Source organism: Tursiops truncatus, chromosome 4 (genome assembly GCF_011762595.2).
Source record: "Tursiops truncatus isolate mTurTru1 chromosome 4, mTurTru1.mat.Y, whole genome shotgun sequence".
In the NCBI taxonomy this organism is placed as follows: Eukaryota; Metazoa; Chordata; class Mammalia; order Artiodactyla; family Delphinidae; genus Tursiops; species Tursiops truncatus.
This window is the reverse complement of record NC_047037.1, coordinates 89603145-89620886: the sequence shown is the minus strand read 5'-3', so window position 1 is coordinate 89620886 and position 17742 is coordinate 89603145. Positions and strand designations below refer to the sequence as shown.

Here is a 17742-nt window from a genome sequence, read left to right as displayed (position 1 = left end):
AGTCTTCTTCCCCTTGGGCAAGTCAAGGAAAGGAATGTGTCTTTTTTTTTTTTTTTTTTTTTTTTTGCGGTACGCGGGCCTCTCACCGTTGTGGCCTCTCCCGTTGAGGAGCACAGGCTCCGGATGCACAGGCTCAGCGGCCATGGCTCACGGGCCCAGCCGCTCCGCGGCATGCGGGACCTTCCCGGACCGGGGCACGAACCCGTGTCCCCTGCATCAGCAGGCAGACTCTCAACCACTGCGCCACCAGGGAAGCCCTGTCATTTTTTAATATAAGTAGATCCAGAGGAAAATTGTCATCCTAGAACCATAGCCCTTGACTGAAAGGTTTCCACTTCCTGGGAATTTCACCAAATCTGTTGGTGCTTCAGGTTTTGTCTCTACATAATGGAGGTGGTTGTTTGGGGGCAGAGTATGTTGTTGAGTTGTATGAGAGGAACTGAGATAAGAAATCCTTAAAAAAGAAAAATAAAGAAGCTTTAAGAATAAAAACAGTTTTAATTAAACGGTGTAAGTAGTAAGTCAGTGGTAGCTATTAAACAAGATATGTTGGAAAGCTTTTGTTGGTCATTCATCATCCTCTCCTGTTTCTGATAATGTACTCTCAAAAAGTGATTTCTCTCTTTTTCTTCCTCTTATTTTACAGAGGTCAGAGATCAACTCCGCTCACCCATGATGGACAGCCAAAAGAAATGCCACAGGCTCCTGTACTTATTTCTTGCGCTGACCAGTGAAGCGCCCTTTAATTGTAAAACATTGTGCTTTACCTACTACCCTAGCCTTGTCTTTACTGAGAGATGCTAGTGAGTCCATGTGGTGGAAAATATAGACTGCAAACAAGTGCTTGTTGCCCTACATGGCCCAGATTCACTTGAAGCAGAAGTTGGCACCCTGGGCCAGTTTGTTCTTTCAGAACCCAGAGTCTTTGAGGGTGATGTTATCTGTCTGATAATGAGCAGAAACGGGATGATCCTAGAGCTTTGCTTTCTATTGAAGGCTTTTGATGGTAATAGGTGGTAACTTGGTAAAAGGCTGCCTTTACTGTAGCTCATCCAGCATCTCTTTTACCAACCAGAGAGTGTGAAACTAGTTTCGTATATTACCTAGTTATTCTTTCAAAACAAAAACAAAAAACAAAAAAAACAAAAACTGACACACTGCACTAGTTATTATTAGATATTCTTAGTCTTTTTTGTACATGGAGATTTATGTTCTAAGATGGTTTATATAATAGGTTATACCTACATTTATATTGTAGAATAATATTAAAAAGCCTGTTCCAGAGACTCCCAGACAGCACGGGCAGGCAGATGTACCATTGTTAGCGGTGTATGCTCGGCCTTGTGGTCCATATATTCTGCACTTTTATATTTGCCACCAGAGTGGTAGTTTGCTGGCAAAAAGAGAAAGAGAGAGAAGAAGAAAAATTACAGTTCTTACAAGCAGAATTTTTTTCTTAGCCTTGAGTGACCAAGAAGAATTTGCTTGGGTCAAATTGTGGCGAATATTTTCCCAGACAGGGGAAGAGTCCAGCAGATTACAGATTACTGATGTTTTCATGCCTTGAGGATTCTTTTATTTTTACACAGGGTCTGAGTGACCAATGGATCGTTCATACAGACAAAAAAAGAAAAATATTATTCAGAAGTGACCTTAGTATTACTTCACTATTCAGAACACATTGAAGACACACCCACTTCGTGTGGACTTTGAGCTACAGACCTTTTACATCCATCCCAGACAGACTGGACGGGTAGCAATTGCTATGCACAGCCTAATTGGCACTGCAGGTTTTTAGAGCCATTTTGAGTTTTTGTGGTTACGGAGGTATTGATGAGGGAGGTGTACCTGACCAGAGTGGGACTCGCAGTTATAGATCCAACCTGCAAGTTTCCTGTTTCCTTTTCATGTTTTGTTGCTTTTGAACATAAAACCAACCATACATATGCCAGTGCAAGTGGATTAACTGGCTTAGAACATTCAACATATTGACTCCACCACCTGACGTTCACAGTATCTTGTTTCTTAGCAACAGATGCAAAATGATAAATCAAAATTAGTCGGCGGCTACAGATTTTACAGGGTATTTGTTCCATAGCACAAAGTATTTCCCCACTCTTGCATCACAGCACAAACTACCAAATTTTAATTATTGGATTCCAGCGATAATTTTTACTGGTTTTCAAACTGGCGGAATTTTGATAGTGTTAGTTCAAGTTTGAAACTTTTGAATTAGATCTCTAAATGGTGACAGTTTACAAGGTTTTATCTAGCTTTCTTATTTATACTTGACTGAATTGTAATGATGATTTTTTTTCTAATCGTAATTTGACCTAATAGCCATACAAAAAAATGACTCTATTAGTACTGACTAGGTTTAGCTTTTCACGGTTGTAGATATTACTTCAGTTTCGGTGCTGGAAAATATGTACAACATACTAACAGAATTGAAAAAGAACAGAGATATTTGGGCGTTTTTTTTTCAAAGCAGGTAAAGAGGGCATCAGGGCATTGGAATGGTGTCCTCAAAAATGCATATTCCTTGTGGGCATGGAGGAAGAAGGAATTAGTAAGCAAGGTTAATCAGAGGCAGAAGCTTAACCCCATTCACACAAAAATAAATCAGGTGAGCAACCCCAGATTTTAGCATGAGATTTTTACTATGATGCTGTTGTATTAATATTTTCTAAATTTCGAAACACAAATTGAATGTTTGAAAATTGCTGGGTCCCAGTGTTGGTGGCTGTTGGAGTTTCTGGACCACTTGCTAGCAGTGATTTAAAAATTATAATTAGCTAAAATCCAAAAAAAAAAAGAATCAACAACAAAAATTGTTTGGTGCAGAACATGCACCTTGACAATGGTACTAACTTGTTATTCTCTAGAACATGTTAGAATAGGTCTATTTTTGCCAGTGCCCTCTCCTCCAGTCCTCTGATTACATTTCCCTAGAGTTCCTTAAGAGAGTGCTGTATATTCATGGGACCTTTTTTAAAAAGAAGCAAAACAAAAGATTACTTTTTTCTATGTGATTAATATATCTTACTTGATCTGCTTTTCCTAAACCTCAGTGGCTTTTCCCTTAGGCAGGGGTCGGGGTGGAGGGCAACCTACTGGATACGACTGTTTTCAGATACTTTAGAAAAAAAAAACAAAAAAAAAAACCCACCTTTTTGTAGACATGCTTAATTTTTAAGCGGTTAGGCACTGAGAGTAGCAGAAATCCTGCAAAGCTTTATAGTCTTTTAGACACTCGCCTTGTCATTTCTCTGAGTAAAGTCTTGATTTCAAAAATAGTGCTTTTCTCATGCCCTGAATCCACTGGAGAGGGGTGTTGGTATTTTCAGGTAACAACATTTGTTAGCACAAATATTGCAGACCAACATGTAGTACCCTCCCCCATTTATCATCTTCATTTCACTTCTCTCATTCTTTTTTATTTTGGAAAATCATATTGCTATGGTGTGTACCTTAATCTGCCAGCAAACACCATCTACACTAACATTTGTCCCACACGCATCCTCAAGCGAAAAAGTTGTTGCACCTTATGTATATCTCAAGCAAACCAAAATATGATGCTCTTCTGCTTTTGTTTTATTCTAAATTGTTGTATCATATCTTTCTGAAACCATTCTGAATCTAGTTGAAATTATCAATATTTATGCTTTTAACCTTAATTTCTGGATTCAAACCTGTATATAAATCTTTTGAAAAAAATTGTCCTAGCCCTTCTCTGTGTTGCTGGAAGTGGATGATTTAGTCTCAGATGGAGACACAGTACTGTTCCAGTTTTCTTTAGCCTTTTATTTATTTAGTTATTCTGGGTATTTTCCTATGTAATTTTGAAGTGTGTAGAGTATATTATAGTTACTGAAGCTGCAGCTCTAAGAAGCTGAGTGAAAGAGAGAAAATACTGTAAGACACCCTTCTTAAGTGTTTATTTGTTTGGATAACTGTAATGAGGCCAGGAAAAGGAAAAAGGTCCCACAGCCACTTTGAAGACACAGGTTCTTATCCCCAAACTAGGTTAGTTCCCAGATTTTAGATGAACATGGTGAATTCTTTAAAGCCCTCTTTTTTAAAGGATCTATCATACCATTGTAATTCTGACAGTCTTTTCCCCCCCGAAAATATATTTATTTAATTCCATCAGATGAGCTTTCTACCAGTGCCCCCTCGAAGCCATGCTGAACTCATTCCCACGTTATCACTGTTATTATAGTTCCTGCCATTAAAACTGCTGCAGAGGAAAAAAGTGATGGAACACTATGAACAAAAAGGAGCATCTGAACTGGTCTGGTTAGTCAGAACGCAACTTGTGTAATCTCTGTCACTCTCTTATCAAGTCAGATGCTACCCTGCCTGAGTCATAGAAAATTTTGTTTGCACTCTGTAGTCCTTGGCTCATCCTCTGGAAATGTTTGCACCTATGTAAAATCTCAAGCAAATTATAAATCGATACAGCACTAGGAGTAAGCTGAAAACTGAATGACATGTTTTGTTTATACAGTTCCGGGGGAGGGATGGGGAATATCAAGTAACTCTGTTCCAAGTTTGGCATTTGGCATTAATGTGAAGCAGTGGGACCATGCTGCCTGCTAAACTACTGTATGAATCCTAAGTGTTCTGGAGACCAGCAGCTGGAGGCTGGAGGCCAGCATCCACACAGCAAAGGGGAAGCATCGCCGCTCCATGGGGGAAAAGGAAGGAAGTCGTGCAAGGCCTGGAGTCATCATTTGTAAAGGGAAAGTCGGGGTGTACGTGATGCTGTGAGAAGTTTCACCTTTGATTGCACTGCTCCACAGAGCCCTCAGATAAGGCCAATCCTAATGGGCTACCTCGGCTTTAACGGTTAATTTCAGTAAGTCCTGTTTCAAAGGTTTGTCTTTTTTTTGCTTCTACCTTCAGTGCCACTATTTTCCGCTGCAGTGTTTTGACTTCCCAAACCACCTTCTCCAGAGAGAACAATGTATTGCTGAAAATGGGCAGTAGAAGCAAATGCTCTTATTACATTTGACCTATAAAGTATTCAGAGTGACTGCTAGGTGGGAATTAAAATTTAACTTTCCCCACATAGGATCTCGTTTTGCACCTTATAAAGAGTGTACTAATTGTTAATTAGGTGTTGCTTTTATTTATACAAGCATTCCCAAAGAATTAGATTTGGATTTTGTGTTTATTTGAGTTTGGGGATTTTTTTTTTTTACAGTTATCTTATTTAGATTGACTAACATCATACTTAACAATAGAAAAAAGAAACAGTTGTTCAGTTCATCTTACCAGATATGTCTGGTGAAGTATTCAGGGTTTGATGGACTGCTTTGCTTTTATATAGTTTGGAAGTGATAGTGAAGTTTATTATACCCCATATTAAATGACCTTGTCCTTTTCACTGGGGACATTATCTTACATTTTAGGAAAAGAAGCAGCAAAAGAGTGAACAAGACAAGTACATTTGATTCCCCTCATACACCTCCATCTGTTTGTGCTACGCTTTCCTTAAAAATATAAATATACATTTTCTTCACACATACAAAAAAGTTTCCTCTCCTGGCCAAATTTTGTTTGTGGTGGTATGGTTTATACTAATAATTGAAAAGAGGAAACCTTGTGCTTAGAAGTTCAGTGGCCACTGTTTTCTTGTTGCAGTCAGTGGTCAAAATTGATCCTGCCCTTAAGTTGATCTTTATGCACAGAATTAGTTATTGTGAACATTACTACTCTTTCCAAAGATTTTCTAATAACTTGGGCCAGAACTGGTTACCGAGGAGCAAGGACCTAATTCCATGCCTCCACACCCTCCCACTGCACCGCACCACACATCTTACCTCACAAGCTCTAACCTAAATCACAGAGGCACGCGTTTCGTGGACTAACCATGACCTCCCCTTGCGGCCCCAGGGGGGTGCTCCCGTCCCCTGACACCTCACTTTAGTGCCTCAGCTCGTAGCGGCAGAACTGGGGTGGGGGAGGTTTGTGATCTGGAGCTCAGCACATGCTTGGCAACATGTTTCTCATTTCCTTAGCGCTCATGTCTTACTCTCAGGAATCTGTCAAAAAGGAATAAAAACCACCTGAGAGTCCACATACCAGATTATGAACTTTTCCCATAGGTTTGAATTGCTTACTTACCTGTCATAAATTAACCACAGCTTCATTTGACCACCAGGTCTTAAGTCTGTTGACAGTTTTCAGCATGACCGAATCGCTCATTTTTTTTGCTTTCAGAAATTGGCTTGGTTCTCTTTAGAGTTGGTGTAAACATGCCATGTAATAAATGATTTCCACTTAATGGTACAACAGAATTATTGCTTTCTTAGATGTATGTGTAGTAAAAGTCAATATACACATTTATATAATTTCTTTCTTCAAAATCTTATACTTAATTTGATATTTCTAAAAATTGCACATGTAAGTCATGTGTATAACATGCTAAAGTACTTTAACTGTGATCTTAAAACTGAATAAAAATATTTAATAAAAATTTGAAATATTTTAAAGATATTATTCAATTTTTTTTTTTTTTTTTTTTTTTTGTTCACACTACTGGCCATAGTGTATGTGCCTTCAATAGACCATATTTTCTAAAAACAGTAGGGAAAATACTTTAATACAAATAAGACGCTTCAACTATTTTAGAATACCAAATGATGGTCTCCCCTAAACTTTACCTGAGATTCACCATTGTATGAGCAGCCTTGGTTGCTTTTGCCTAACGTGTGGAGCAGAAATCAGCCCTACAGAAGAAGGAAAACATGCTTCAGTCTGCTGTGCAGGAGGAGAGGCTCCTTGGGAAAGTGTGACCTGCCTGAGCATACCGTCTTGCCCCGAACTATAATAAAAGGATGGAAATGGTATCGTTAAGACTGTAGTATAAACTCAGGCCTCAAGTTTGGTGAATATGATGTTCCTGAACCGTAGAACCTTGGATATGCTTTTTTTTTTTTTTAAATCCTTTGGATTGGCACACGATTGTGCCAATTGGCACACAATTGTGCGCATGCGCGCACAGTGTATAAATACATATATAATTATGTCACAGCCGTTGCATTCAGACAGACTTGGCTCTAAAGTGTGGCTCCACCCATTTACTGCTGGGTTTCTTAACCTCCCTGAATCACACTTCACTAACCTAAATGATGGTGGTTAATAATAACTTCTTAACACCACTACTGGGATGAAAAGGAAATACATATGAAAATGTTGGCATGGGGCCTGTAACGGAAATGCTCATTAAGTGGTAATTGTTGACTGTATTATATTTATTCCAACTGGAAGGTTGATATGTTAGTGTATTCAAAAGAGATGCTAAGTATAACTTCGTCTTCAGAATGAGCTAGGGTCCTGATGCCTTAGGGATAAGCTGTTTGGATTTGATGTTGTGGAAAACTCACGGTAGGTTGAGTTCACATAGCTAACTCATACTTGTGTGTGTAGCACTATAAGATTTTTCTGTAAAATCTGTCTGCCTAATGAATTACATTTTCTGATACTCCAGCACACTTCCTTTGAATTATTGAGAATAAAATGTATTGGGGGAATATAAATTCTGTTAGGGAAAAGGGTGATAATATGCATATGTGTGTGGTTTTATGATCCTACATATACAATCACATCTGTCCTTTTGGGTAGAACATGAAATCTCTTGCAAGGAACAATAAAATGGTTCTTATCAATAAGTGAGCTAAAACTAATACTACTGACTCTATTCCATGCATATTGAACAAAGGTAAAGTTGCTGATCATAATGTATCGGAAACCTTGTCACCTTTTTGAAATATGGAAATTTTCAAATATATGCAAAGATAGAGCGGCTAGTATACCGAATGCCACGTACCCATCACCCAGCCTCAAGCACCTGTATTTCCTCAATTGCTTCGTCTGTATTTCACCCATTTTCCTCCATTTCATCCCCCAACCCCAGATATGTATATCCCAGAAGTGTGATTTCATGTATAAATACTTGAGATAGTCTTTAAAAACAAATATTTTGATATGCACATTCATTTTAAGTATCACCTCACGATTCCAAAAGTATGTTTCTTGTCCAAAGCAAAAGGAATTCATGAGCCACAGCACTGCTGGAGTGAAGATCATTTGGAATTAGAAAACGCTGCTCAAATTGGGTATCTCTGTATTTGACATTTTTAATTTACAGTTTCTAAACAGATTTTAAGAAAGACGGACTTTTCTTAGCATATTATTTATTTAATTTATTTAGGTCTTGCTTTCTATGATTTTGTTGTAGTTAATGTCTAAAAAGGCCCAAGGGCTAAAACTTACAACTATATAAAACTTTTATAAACTTGCTGTGTCCTTTACACTTTTCCCTCCAACCCTGTCCCTGCTGCATTTTCTGTCTCAGACTTTTAAGAGTGAAATCTGTTCTTGTAGGGGAGAGGTAGAGACAAAATTTTAGATGAACTCTGGAAGGCAGGTTGCCAGAGACTTTAAAAATCTGCAATCCTGGGTCAACAGGCCAGAAATTAAAGCATAAAGTGAAGTCCCTTGCTGGAAGAGATAAAATGATAATTCCTACTTTAAGGCTCATCTACTCAGCGATCCCTTACCCTAGAGAATTTCACAAAAGGTCATTTTGTCTCAGGATTGTGTATTGCAAAGTCAGAAGAGAAAATGTGGGGATTGAAAGTTTCTTGAGAATGATGGAGGATGAAAGGGGGAAAGGGAAATTTCATACAAACACGTCTTTAGAGTTCAGTGTCTAAAAGTCAAAGTGGTTTTGAAGCCAAAGTCAAATGGTTTTAAAGCCAGCATGGAAATATTTCCAAGAAGTATGCTTGAGTATAATTTCTTGATTTTTTTCTACTATTGGGCATCATATCTGTGGTGCTTATGAAAGACATTAAACATAACAATTCATATCTTCCAGAAATAGACATATGAAAGCACTGAAAAAATACATTAAAAGCAATTAAAATATACTCAGTAGATACAAAAATAGGTAATAATTTGCCATCTAATATGAAGCATCTATTTGAAGTATATTTAATAGAAAAGCAAAATTGATATAATTAAAAATTTTTTTTCCTTGGGGATATAATCTTTGGGATAAATACTGGAGAAGTTTAGATGGAGTTTTTCAAAATAACTTTAAAGTTTCACTTCTCCCATACTGCATCTTGGCTTAGGTATTTATAGCAATATATTAAAAATAAAAGTGATACTCTGACAAGTTCTCAGAAATCTAAACCCCTCTTGTAAATGGAATATGAAGTACTTAACACACCAATCAGCCTCACCTGTATTAAACCTGTATTGTGTATCAGCCAAAATAAAAACTGTGTTGTTAGAATAAAACGCCTTAAAAACAGTGCTTCATCCACTTCTCTGTTTTCAGAGCCCATGAAAATTAGTTCACCTCACGCTTTGGCTCCAGAAGAGTTCTTTACCCATATGGCACGTCCATTAAATTGCTGTCATGCTCTTACAACAATCCAGTCGTTCCGCAAATCTGCGGTGGATGCCTGCTATTGGACCGCTAAGCATCAACAAGACAGTCTTCTAAGGATATATAATCTAGTGGGGGTTAGAAATGGTGCACTGAAATACAATAGAGATGAGGTTGGGCATGGAAATCAAAGACTGTCAGAAAGAAGTTACATATAAGTGCATGTGAAACTTGATAATCTGCATTTTAAAGACTAAAAAAAAATGGGTGTGTTACTGTTCTACTTTAAAAGAATAAAATTCTTTTAATTTCTCAGATCTCTGAGAATGACAAAAATGTGATAAAAGCCTCTGGGGACGATCCATGGTGCAGCATATGTTTCTTTTATGTGTGTCCCAGGGTATGCAACCTCCCAGCTCTGCTAATTCCAGGACTGATGTGCAGTTAGATAGCACATCGGCTACCACCTTGCCATGATGGCTGGAGAATATCCCGAAATCGCAAGGTCAAGCAGCACAGTTTAAGCATTTAGCCGTAGGGTTAGAGAGGTAATCCTGGAGCCAGATAATATGACTCCCCGACTTTCTTTTCCTTCTCCGTGGGGTATGCATCTTTTCCCTACCTTAGTCCCAGCTCTTGCATCTTGCTGAGACAACACACCTTCCCACTTCCACATCCTCCCTACTCAAAAGCTGTTTTCTGTTTTCCCTTTCTTTTTTTCTTCTCCACTGAGAATATCTGTAAGGTTTTTATGGCTGGGTGAATGACTCAAGAAATGCTTTGCTCCAAGGAACTATTGGGAAAGATTCTTGTTTTTTGATGTGTGCTGACACCATTTCAATTTGGGTCTCAATCGGGCACGTGAGTCCTTTGCTAATCCTCAGCCTTTAGAAAGGAAGAACCTAATCTTACCCAGAACTCTTCAGCATTACTTCCCGTGTATTGAAGGCCATGAATCTAATTTTTAAGCTAAATATTTACCTCAGTACGGCCAAATCAAAATCCCCATTTTAGGGATTGCTAGTTAAATTTAGGAATTCTTTAACTCCAAAATCATCTGCTTTAGGAATTAAGACTATCTCTTAGGTATGGAAACTGCCTTGTAATTTATGTCTGAATTCAGAAAAGTTCTAGAACTTTAAAGAGTTTAATTCTAAGTTCATCAGGCCGCTGTCTGTGGCCCGCGAAGGCTCAAGTCAGTGGGATCTGTGTTGCCCAAAAGTCTTCACTGGTCTTCCTCTCCCCACATCCCAAAGGTCTGACTTCAAATGAGTGGGTCACATATGGAACAACATTTCCTGAGTGGCTAGCGTGTGCCGAGGACTGTGGCTGAAGCAACAGCGAAGACGAGGGTCTTCAAACGCCGGCACTAGCCCACCTGGTGTGACACCTGAAATTCGAAGGGGCATGCAGAGGGGTTGTCTCTCTTACACATGCCACAGTCCTCCCTAGGGACACCATTCAAACTGGAATCAGACCAAGATCTTTTTCTTCTGTGTATGGGCATTTATCCATGTGGATTACTATTTTGGCTTTCCTCTTTCACTCCTACACATACATCCAATATTCCATATGCCTTCTTTGAAAAAACAACTGGTTGTCTGGTCTGGGTGTGCACTCTTCTCTTCCGAGTCGCCTTTGTGTGACATTCTTGCCTGCTCCCCCCCCCCCACGACCTGCTCCTCAGCCAAAGATCTATTTTAGACGGAATCTGTCCCAGCTTTCGAGCCTACCGCAGACAGCAGCATCGGAAATCGGTGGTGGCGGGATGAACTGAGTCATAAATCAGCTGGTGAATAATATTTCCTGGGGAAGAGCAGCCCTTCACCTGCAGCCAATGACAAGGCAGAGCCAACCAAGTGGCAAGATGGCACAGCGGGCGGGGCCCTGGGAGATGCCCGAGTCACGGAGCAGGGAATCGATTTTCCTCAGCGGCTCACCTCTCCCTGCTGAAGAGCGCTGACTGCCGTCACAAGCTTCCAAGTCTTGGAACAGAGCCAAGTCTTCTGAGCTTGCTCCGCTACAGATGAGCAACGCAGTTTACACTTCTTGGTCTCTTTTCTTTGCTTCCTAGTCAATTATATATTAAGATTAAAACTTTTTAACTTGAATGTCAACCTCATAGGAGCTTAAACCATTTACAGGTATACCTCAGAGGTATTGTGGATTCGATTCCAGATCACTGCAATAAAGAGAGTCCACAAGAGTTTTCTGGTTTCTCAGTGCCTATACAAGTTATGTTTACACTATACTGTAGTCTATTAAATGTGCAAAGGCATTATGTCAAAAAAAAAAGGGACATACCTTAATTTAAAAATACTTTATTGCTAAAAAATGCTAGCCATCAACTGAGCCTTCAGTGAGTTGTAGCAACCTCAAAGATCACTGATCACAGATCACCATAACAAATATAATAATGAAAAAGTTTGAACTATTTTGAGAATTTCCAAAACGTGACACAGGGACACGAAATGAGCCAATGCTCTTGGGAAAAAACGGTGCCAATAGACTTGTTCGACGTAAGGTTGCCACAAACCTACTATTTGTTAAAAATGCATAATCTGTGAAGTGCAATAAAATGAGGTATGCCTGTACCTTCAAAACTTACCATATACAAACACTGTTCTCAGTTTGAAAATCAGGCAGAAGCATGATCCATTTTCATGTGAATTTTTACCTCTGTTTTTAAAAAATAAAGCTAGTGTATTATAGCACTTATATTACAGTTATTACCCAATATGTTTGAATAGAATCATATGTGCTTCAAATTCATTCCACAGCCTAATCCACCTGATTTTTTAGCTTTAAAAGAATATGATTTTTTCCCCAACTGCCCCATGAGCTATCAGTTTAACTGAGCAATCTCTGCTACAATGTTGTATAAACCTAATCATGTTCATTTCTACAGAGCCCTCTTTTTCTTTGTCATCCATACCAGGGAAGTGTGACTCCGTTTATAAATCATTTGCAGTGTCTACTCTAGATCCTTGCACTTCTTATACCCAAGTTGGGGGCCTATTTCTCAGGCAACGTCAAGAGTTCTGAATGTCGGGCTCCGTCCCAGGTCAACAGGCTCACCATCGCCCTGCTGCAGGCCTCCAGGGAACCAGAGAGCAAAGGGAGCTACCAGACAGCCTGAGTTCATTTGTACTTTCCACTTGGCTATGATGATCAGCCAGAGGATATTCTCCTGAGAGATGGCTGAGACCGAGTCTGTTTCAAATGACTTCTAAAGGACAACGCTGTCATCGCATACTTGAGGAAATTGCCTGCTGTACAGAGGAAGAGAAGCCACTTTCTGAAATGTGATAGCAAAGCATAACTGTAAAATGAAAAGCAATTTAAATGTATTACTGGACAAAAACCATTAGCCCAATGAACATAAATAACCTTACCGAGGAAGGGCACTGTTTCCAGATAACTGCCCCCTTAGTTTGGAGGAAATTTCTCTCTTACTGGAAGGCCTCTGAGTGTCATTAAAGGGGGTTGCAACTGAAACATGTTATCAAAGAGTCAGATTTTTTCCACTTGTGTAAACAACCTCATTGGAATTACTGTGACATTTTTGCAGGCAGGGAAGCCAATAACAACTGGTGTACCCAGAACCAGGCAATTTTGCTTTCTGAAAGAAGGGTTGTCAGGTCATGATTATTTCTCTCAGATGCTGCCAAATTCCAATTGACATCACCTACACCATTAACCACTCCATTACATTCTTTGTAGTGCTAATGTTGTCTTTGTTTAGTCTGATTCAGCCAAGAACAAGAAGAAAGGGAACTTTAAATCTCTAGGCTCAGGAAAGACGTGAAGCTGGAGACCCTGACACTGCCTTAGGCTGGACCCGAGCATCCAGGTGGGCAGAAGCCGACATGTGGGTCCCTGTGCATGGGTGATGTCATTGGGATTATCTATAGCGCAGAGTCATGGTTCCTTTACTACTAGTGATACACTGAGAGAGTTTATGCAGCTTCCTAATGTGCCATGAGTCTCAAAGTGTGGTACCCACCTCCAGAGAGGCTGAGACTAGAGTAAAATGGAGATCGGCAACCCCTAGTAGATGTGCTCACTCACAAATAAGCCAAAATGCAGTATGTCAGCTCACAAAAATAGAGAGGTTTCACTTTTTCATTCTGGTATTGTTTGTCGTGGGTTGTTTTTTGCCAAAGGAGGAGAGGGAGTTTCCAGGACAATCACCCTGGACTCTAAAAAAAAAAATAAAACAACATTTTGAAATCTCTTGTCTGAATATAGCTGCACTCCAGTGGGATCTGGACCACAGGCACCCCAAGATGGAGGCTGAGAGCGGGTGGAGCCACCCCATGGAGGGCAGGAAAAGTTTTCCCTCCTTCCCTCTAGGCTCTTTGGATGACCTAATACTTAACTTGACATAGAACAGATTAACAGGAGAAAACCAAATTTAATTTGGTATATAGGAGAATTCATTAAAAAATATGAAACTCAAAGAAGTGACCAAAGCAGGCAGCTTTTATACATTTTAGACAAATAATAAATTTGTGAAGAATTGGCAAGGTAAAGAAGTTTAGGCTTGGGGTAGTAAATTAGTGAAGACAAGGTTTGCCTTGTCTTATTAGTGTAACAAGGTCTGTTTACACAGCCTTCTCAGCCCTGAAGTCCCTATCTATAGTGGTAAGGATGTCTCTTCCTCCCAGTATAGAGAGGGTACTTTTCACTTGGGAGATATATTTCCTGCTTTCTGGGGAACAAAGGAGGGTCAGAGTGTCCTTCTTGTACTGGCTATCTTGACTTTAATTCAAAACAATCAATATGCCAAAGTGGCATGTTTGGGGTGGCCTGCCCTGAACCCCATGATCCACTGAGGGATGTGGGATAGGGAATGCTAGATGTGGGATCTCTGAAAACCAGGATACTCTTTAATATAAATCTTTAGCTCACTGCAGGCAGAAGACAGACATCTCCAGGAATCAGACAGCCCAGTGGGAAGGAGAGGGAGTTATTTTGTACAGCCCTGTAACACCTAGCAAGTACGGTGCCAACAGGCAGCCCCCAAATCCCATTGATCAGGGCAAAGCTTTCCCCGCTCTGTACACTGAACCCCTACATAACCAGAATCAAATCCCCTCACCTCTTTGTTTCCTCTCTAATGTGGGCATTATAACATCTGCTTCCAGGGATCATTTTTTGTGGATGCAATGAGATACAACATTTGAACAAGTTTTGTAAATTCTAAAATTCTATAATGCTTAAAAAATTAGAAAACTTTAAAGGAATAAAAAGACTAGCCATAGAATGTGAAAAAATATTTACAAACACATATCTGATAAAGGACTTGTATTCAGACTCTGCAAAGAACTCTTAAAACTCAACAGTAAGAAAACAACCCAATTAAGAAGTGGGCAATAGATCTGAACAGACACCACACAAGAGGTGATAGAGAATATACAGATGGCAAATAAGCATATGAAAAGATGCTCAACATCTTATGTCATTAGGGACTTGCAAATTAACACAAGATACCACTATATTCCTATTAGAATAACCAAAATCCAAAAGACGGGCAACACCAAATGCTAACAAGTGTGTGGAGTAACTAGAACTCTTGCCGGTGGGGATGCAAAATGGTACAGCCACTTTGGGACAGTGTGGCAGTTTCTTACAAAGCTAAACATAGGCTTACCACATGATCCAACAATTGTCCCCTTAGGTGTTTACCCAAATGAGTTGAAAACTTATACTCATGCAAAAACCTGCACGTGAATGTTTACAGAAACTAAACAAACAAATTATTGTCAAAAACTGGAAGCAACCAAGTTGTCCTTCGATTGGAAATGGATAAACAAATTGTGGTACATCCATACAGTGGAATATTATTCAAGGATAAGAAATGAGTTATCAAGGCACAAGAAGATATGGAGGAACTTAAGTGCATATTGCTAAGTGAAAGAAGCCAATCTGAAGAGGCTACATACTGTATAATTCCAACTATGTGACATTATAGAAAAGGCAAAACTATGGAGACAGTAAAAAGATCAGTGGTTGGGGAAGGTGAATAGGTAAAACACAGGGAATGTTTAGGTAGTGAAACTCTTCTACATGATACTGTAATGATGGATTCATGATGTTATGAATTTGTTAAGATCCATTGAATCTGCATGAGAAAAGTGAACTCTTATGTAAATGATGAATTTTAGTGAATATGTCAATATTGGTTCACCAATCGTAACAAAGTCACCACACTAATGCAAGATATTAATGATGGGGAAACTGGGGGAGGGGAGTGCAGAGGGGCTGGAAGAGTGAGGGGATTTATTGGTATTTTCTGTACTTTCTGCTCAATTTTTCTGTAAACCTAAAACCAGTACAAATAATAAAGTCTACTAATTAAATAAAAATTAGAATAGCTCCTCTGCCTGTCTACTTCTCAGATATCACCAAAAAGGAACAGTTAGGTGGCTAAAAGCCCTTGTTAATTTTTTCATCAGCATTTTTCTGTTTGCTATAGTAATTAAATGGGAAAAACCCCACTTTTCCTCCTTCTGGGACTCAACAAGGCTAATTTTTTTTATTTTTTTTTTTTTATTTTTATTTTTTTGTGGTACGCGGGCCTCTCACTGTTGTGGCCTCTCCCATTGCGGAGCACAGGCTCCAGACGTGCAGGCTCAGCGGCCATAGCTCATGGGCCCAGCCGCTCCGCGGCATGTGGGATCTTCCCGGACCGGGGCATGAACCCGTGTTCCCTGCATCGGCAGGCGGACTCCCAACCACTGCACCACCAGGGAAGCCCAAGGCTAATTTTTTTTTTTCCTATTTTGAATGGGAAAAACAAGTCATTGGTAAATTTTTCCTTTTCCTGAATGGGTTTATATACAAAAAAGATTGGTAAAAACTGCATGAAATGAAAATAAGAAAGCTCTCCTCTGAAAGGGACACCTACCTCATTTTATGCAAGTGCTCCTGCTTGCTTCCAAATATAAAAGAGTGTTTTAAAAACTACAGTCGTCAGAAAGTCCTGATGCCCGTCAAAGGAGAAGTAGTTGTGCTTTGTCCTGTTTGACTAAACCACTTCAGTATTTTAGATTTGGAAAAAAATGACTTCCAAACTTCACTACTATTTTGCATCAGGTTTGGCAATGTGACATTTATTAGGACCTGGAAAAAAAAAAATCTGTGGGCTTCCCTGGTGGCGCAGTGGTTAAAAATCCGCCTGCCAATGCAGGGGCATGGGTTCAAGCCCTGGCCTGGGAAGATCCCACATGCCGCAGAGCAACTAAGCACATGTGCCACAACTACTGAGCCTGCGTTCTAGAGCCAGTGAGCCACAACTACTGAGCCCACGTGCCACCACTACTGAAGCCCATGTGCCTAGAACCCGTGCTCTCCAACAAGAGAAGCCACCGCAATAAGAAGCCCGTGCTCAGCAAGGAAGAACCAAAACAGCCAAAAATAAATAAGGAAATTAATTAATTTTTAAAAATATGAGAATGAACCTATCTTGAGAGGCGATAGACCTTCACTCTCTCACCAATGCACTTATCCATCCTCTCAGCAAATAACTGAGGATGGGGCTTGAGGTGTATGTGAGAGATACTGTAACAGGAGAAAAGGCCTCATTTCTGCCATCAGCAAAATCACAATCTGCAGGGAGGCTGGGAAGACAGAAATTTGAGAACAATGATATAAAATACTAATCCTTTTAATGCTAGAGGAGTACAGTGGAAGGAGCCAGGAAGGCTTTCCAGAGGAGAGGACTAAATTAAGCCTGGAATCAGGATGAGTCATCTGAACTCTATTCCCCGATCCAGGAAATCAAAAGGTATATTGCAGACTGGCACATCCTTCACCGTGCAACGGGAGCTAGCTTCTGTTTCATTTCTGCAGGAAGCAGACCGTGGCATAAGGAGAGAGAGAAGGCAGGGATGGATTTCCCAGTGAGCACAAATGTTACAAAATTTGATAATTTACTCCTATTTTCCTTACAATGTTTTAAGGCTCTTTACAGTGTTTCAGCTGACAATGCTAAAATCCAAATCACACCTATTTAAGTAGATTTTTGTAATAAAATCATTTATGATCTTTCGCAATACTAAATTAGAAATCGTAATCACTCTCTGAATTTTTGTAAGAAAAGTACTGATTTCTTTTGCCTTTGAATATCTCGTTCTGTTCTTCAACATTATTTGCCCATGGCCGTCTGCACTTTAGTGCATTGGCCCTGGTGTAATGGTTTAGGGGTAGACCCAATACAGGGGCAACCTGTTGGCATTACAAACTGACCCTTACTTGAGGTGCCGGATTACCCAAGAAAAAAACTCAGGATATTCTTAAGGCATTACCAAGGCTGGGGCACCAAAGGA

General features: G+C 39.7%; 1 protein-coding gene across 12 annotated transcripts in view; it reads left to right on the top strand.

Annotated features, from left to right (window-relative positions):
• The window catches only part of BBX (BBX high mobility group box domain containing), a 282397-nt gene extending 275897 nt beyond the window's left edge, over positions 1-6500 (top strand). For all 12 annotated transcript variants that reach the window (XM_033855860.2, XM_033855864.2, XM_033855865.2 and 9 more), the window contains one exon: positions 647-6500. In XM_033855860.2, the coding sequence (XP_033711751.1) occupies positions 647-734 (88 nt within the window). In that variant the 3' untranslated portion in view covers positions 735-6500. The remainder of the gene's footprint in view (positions 1-646) is intronic.
• The last annotated feature ends 11242 nt before the right edge of the window (positions 6501-17742 follow it).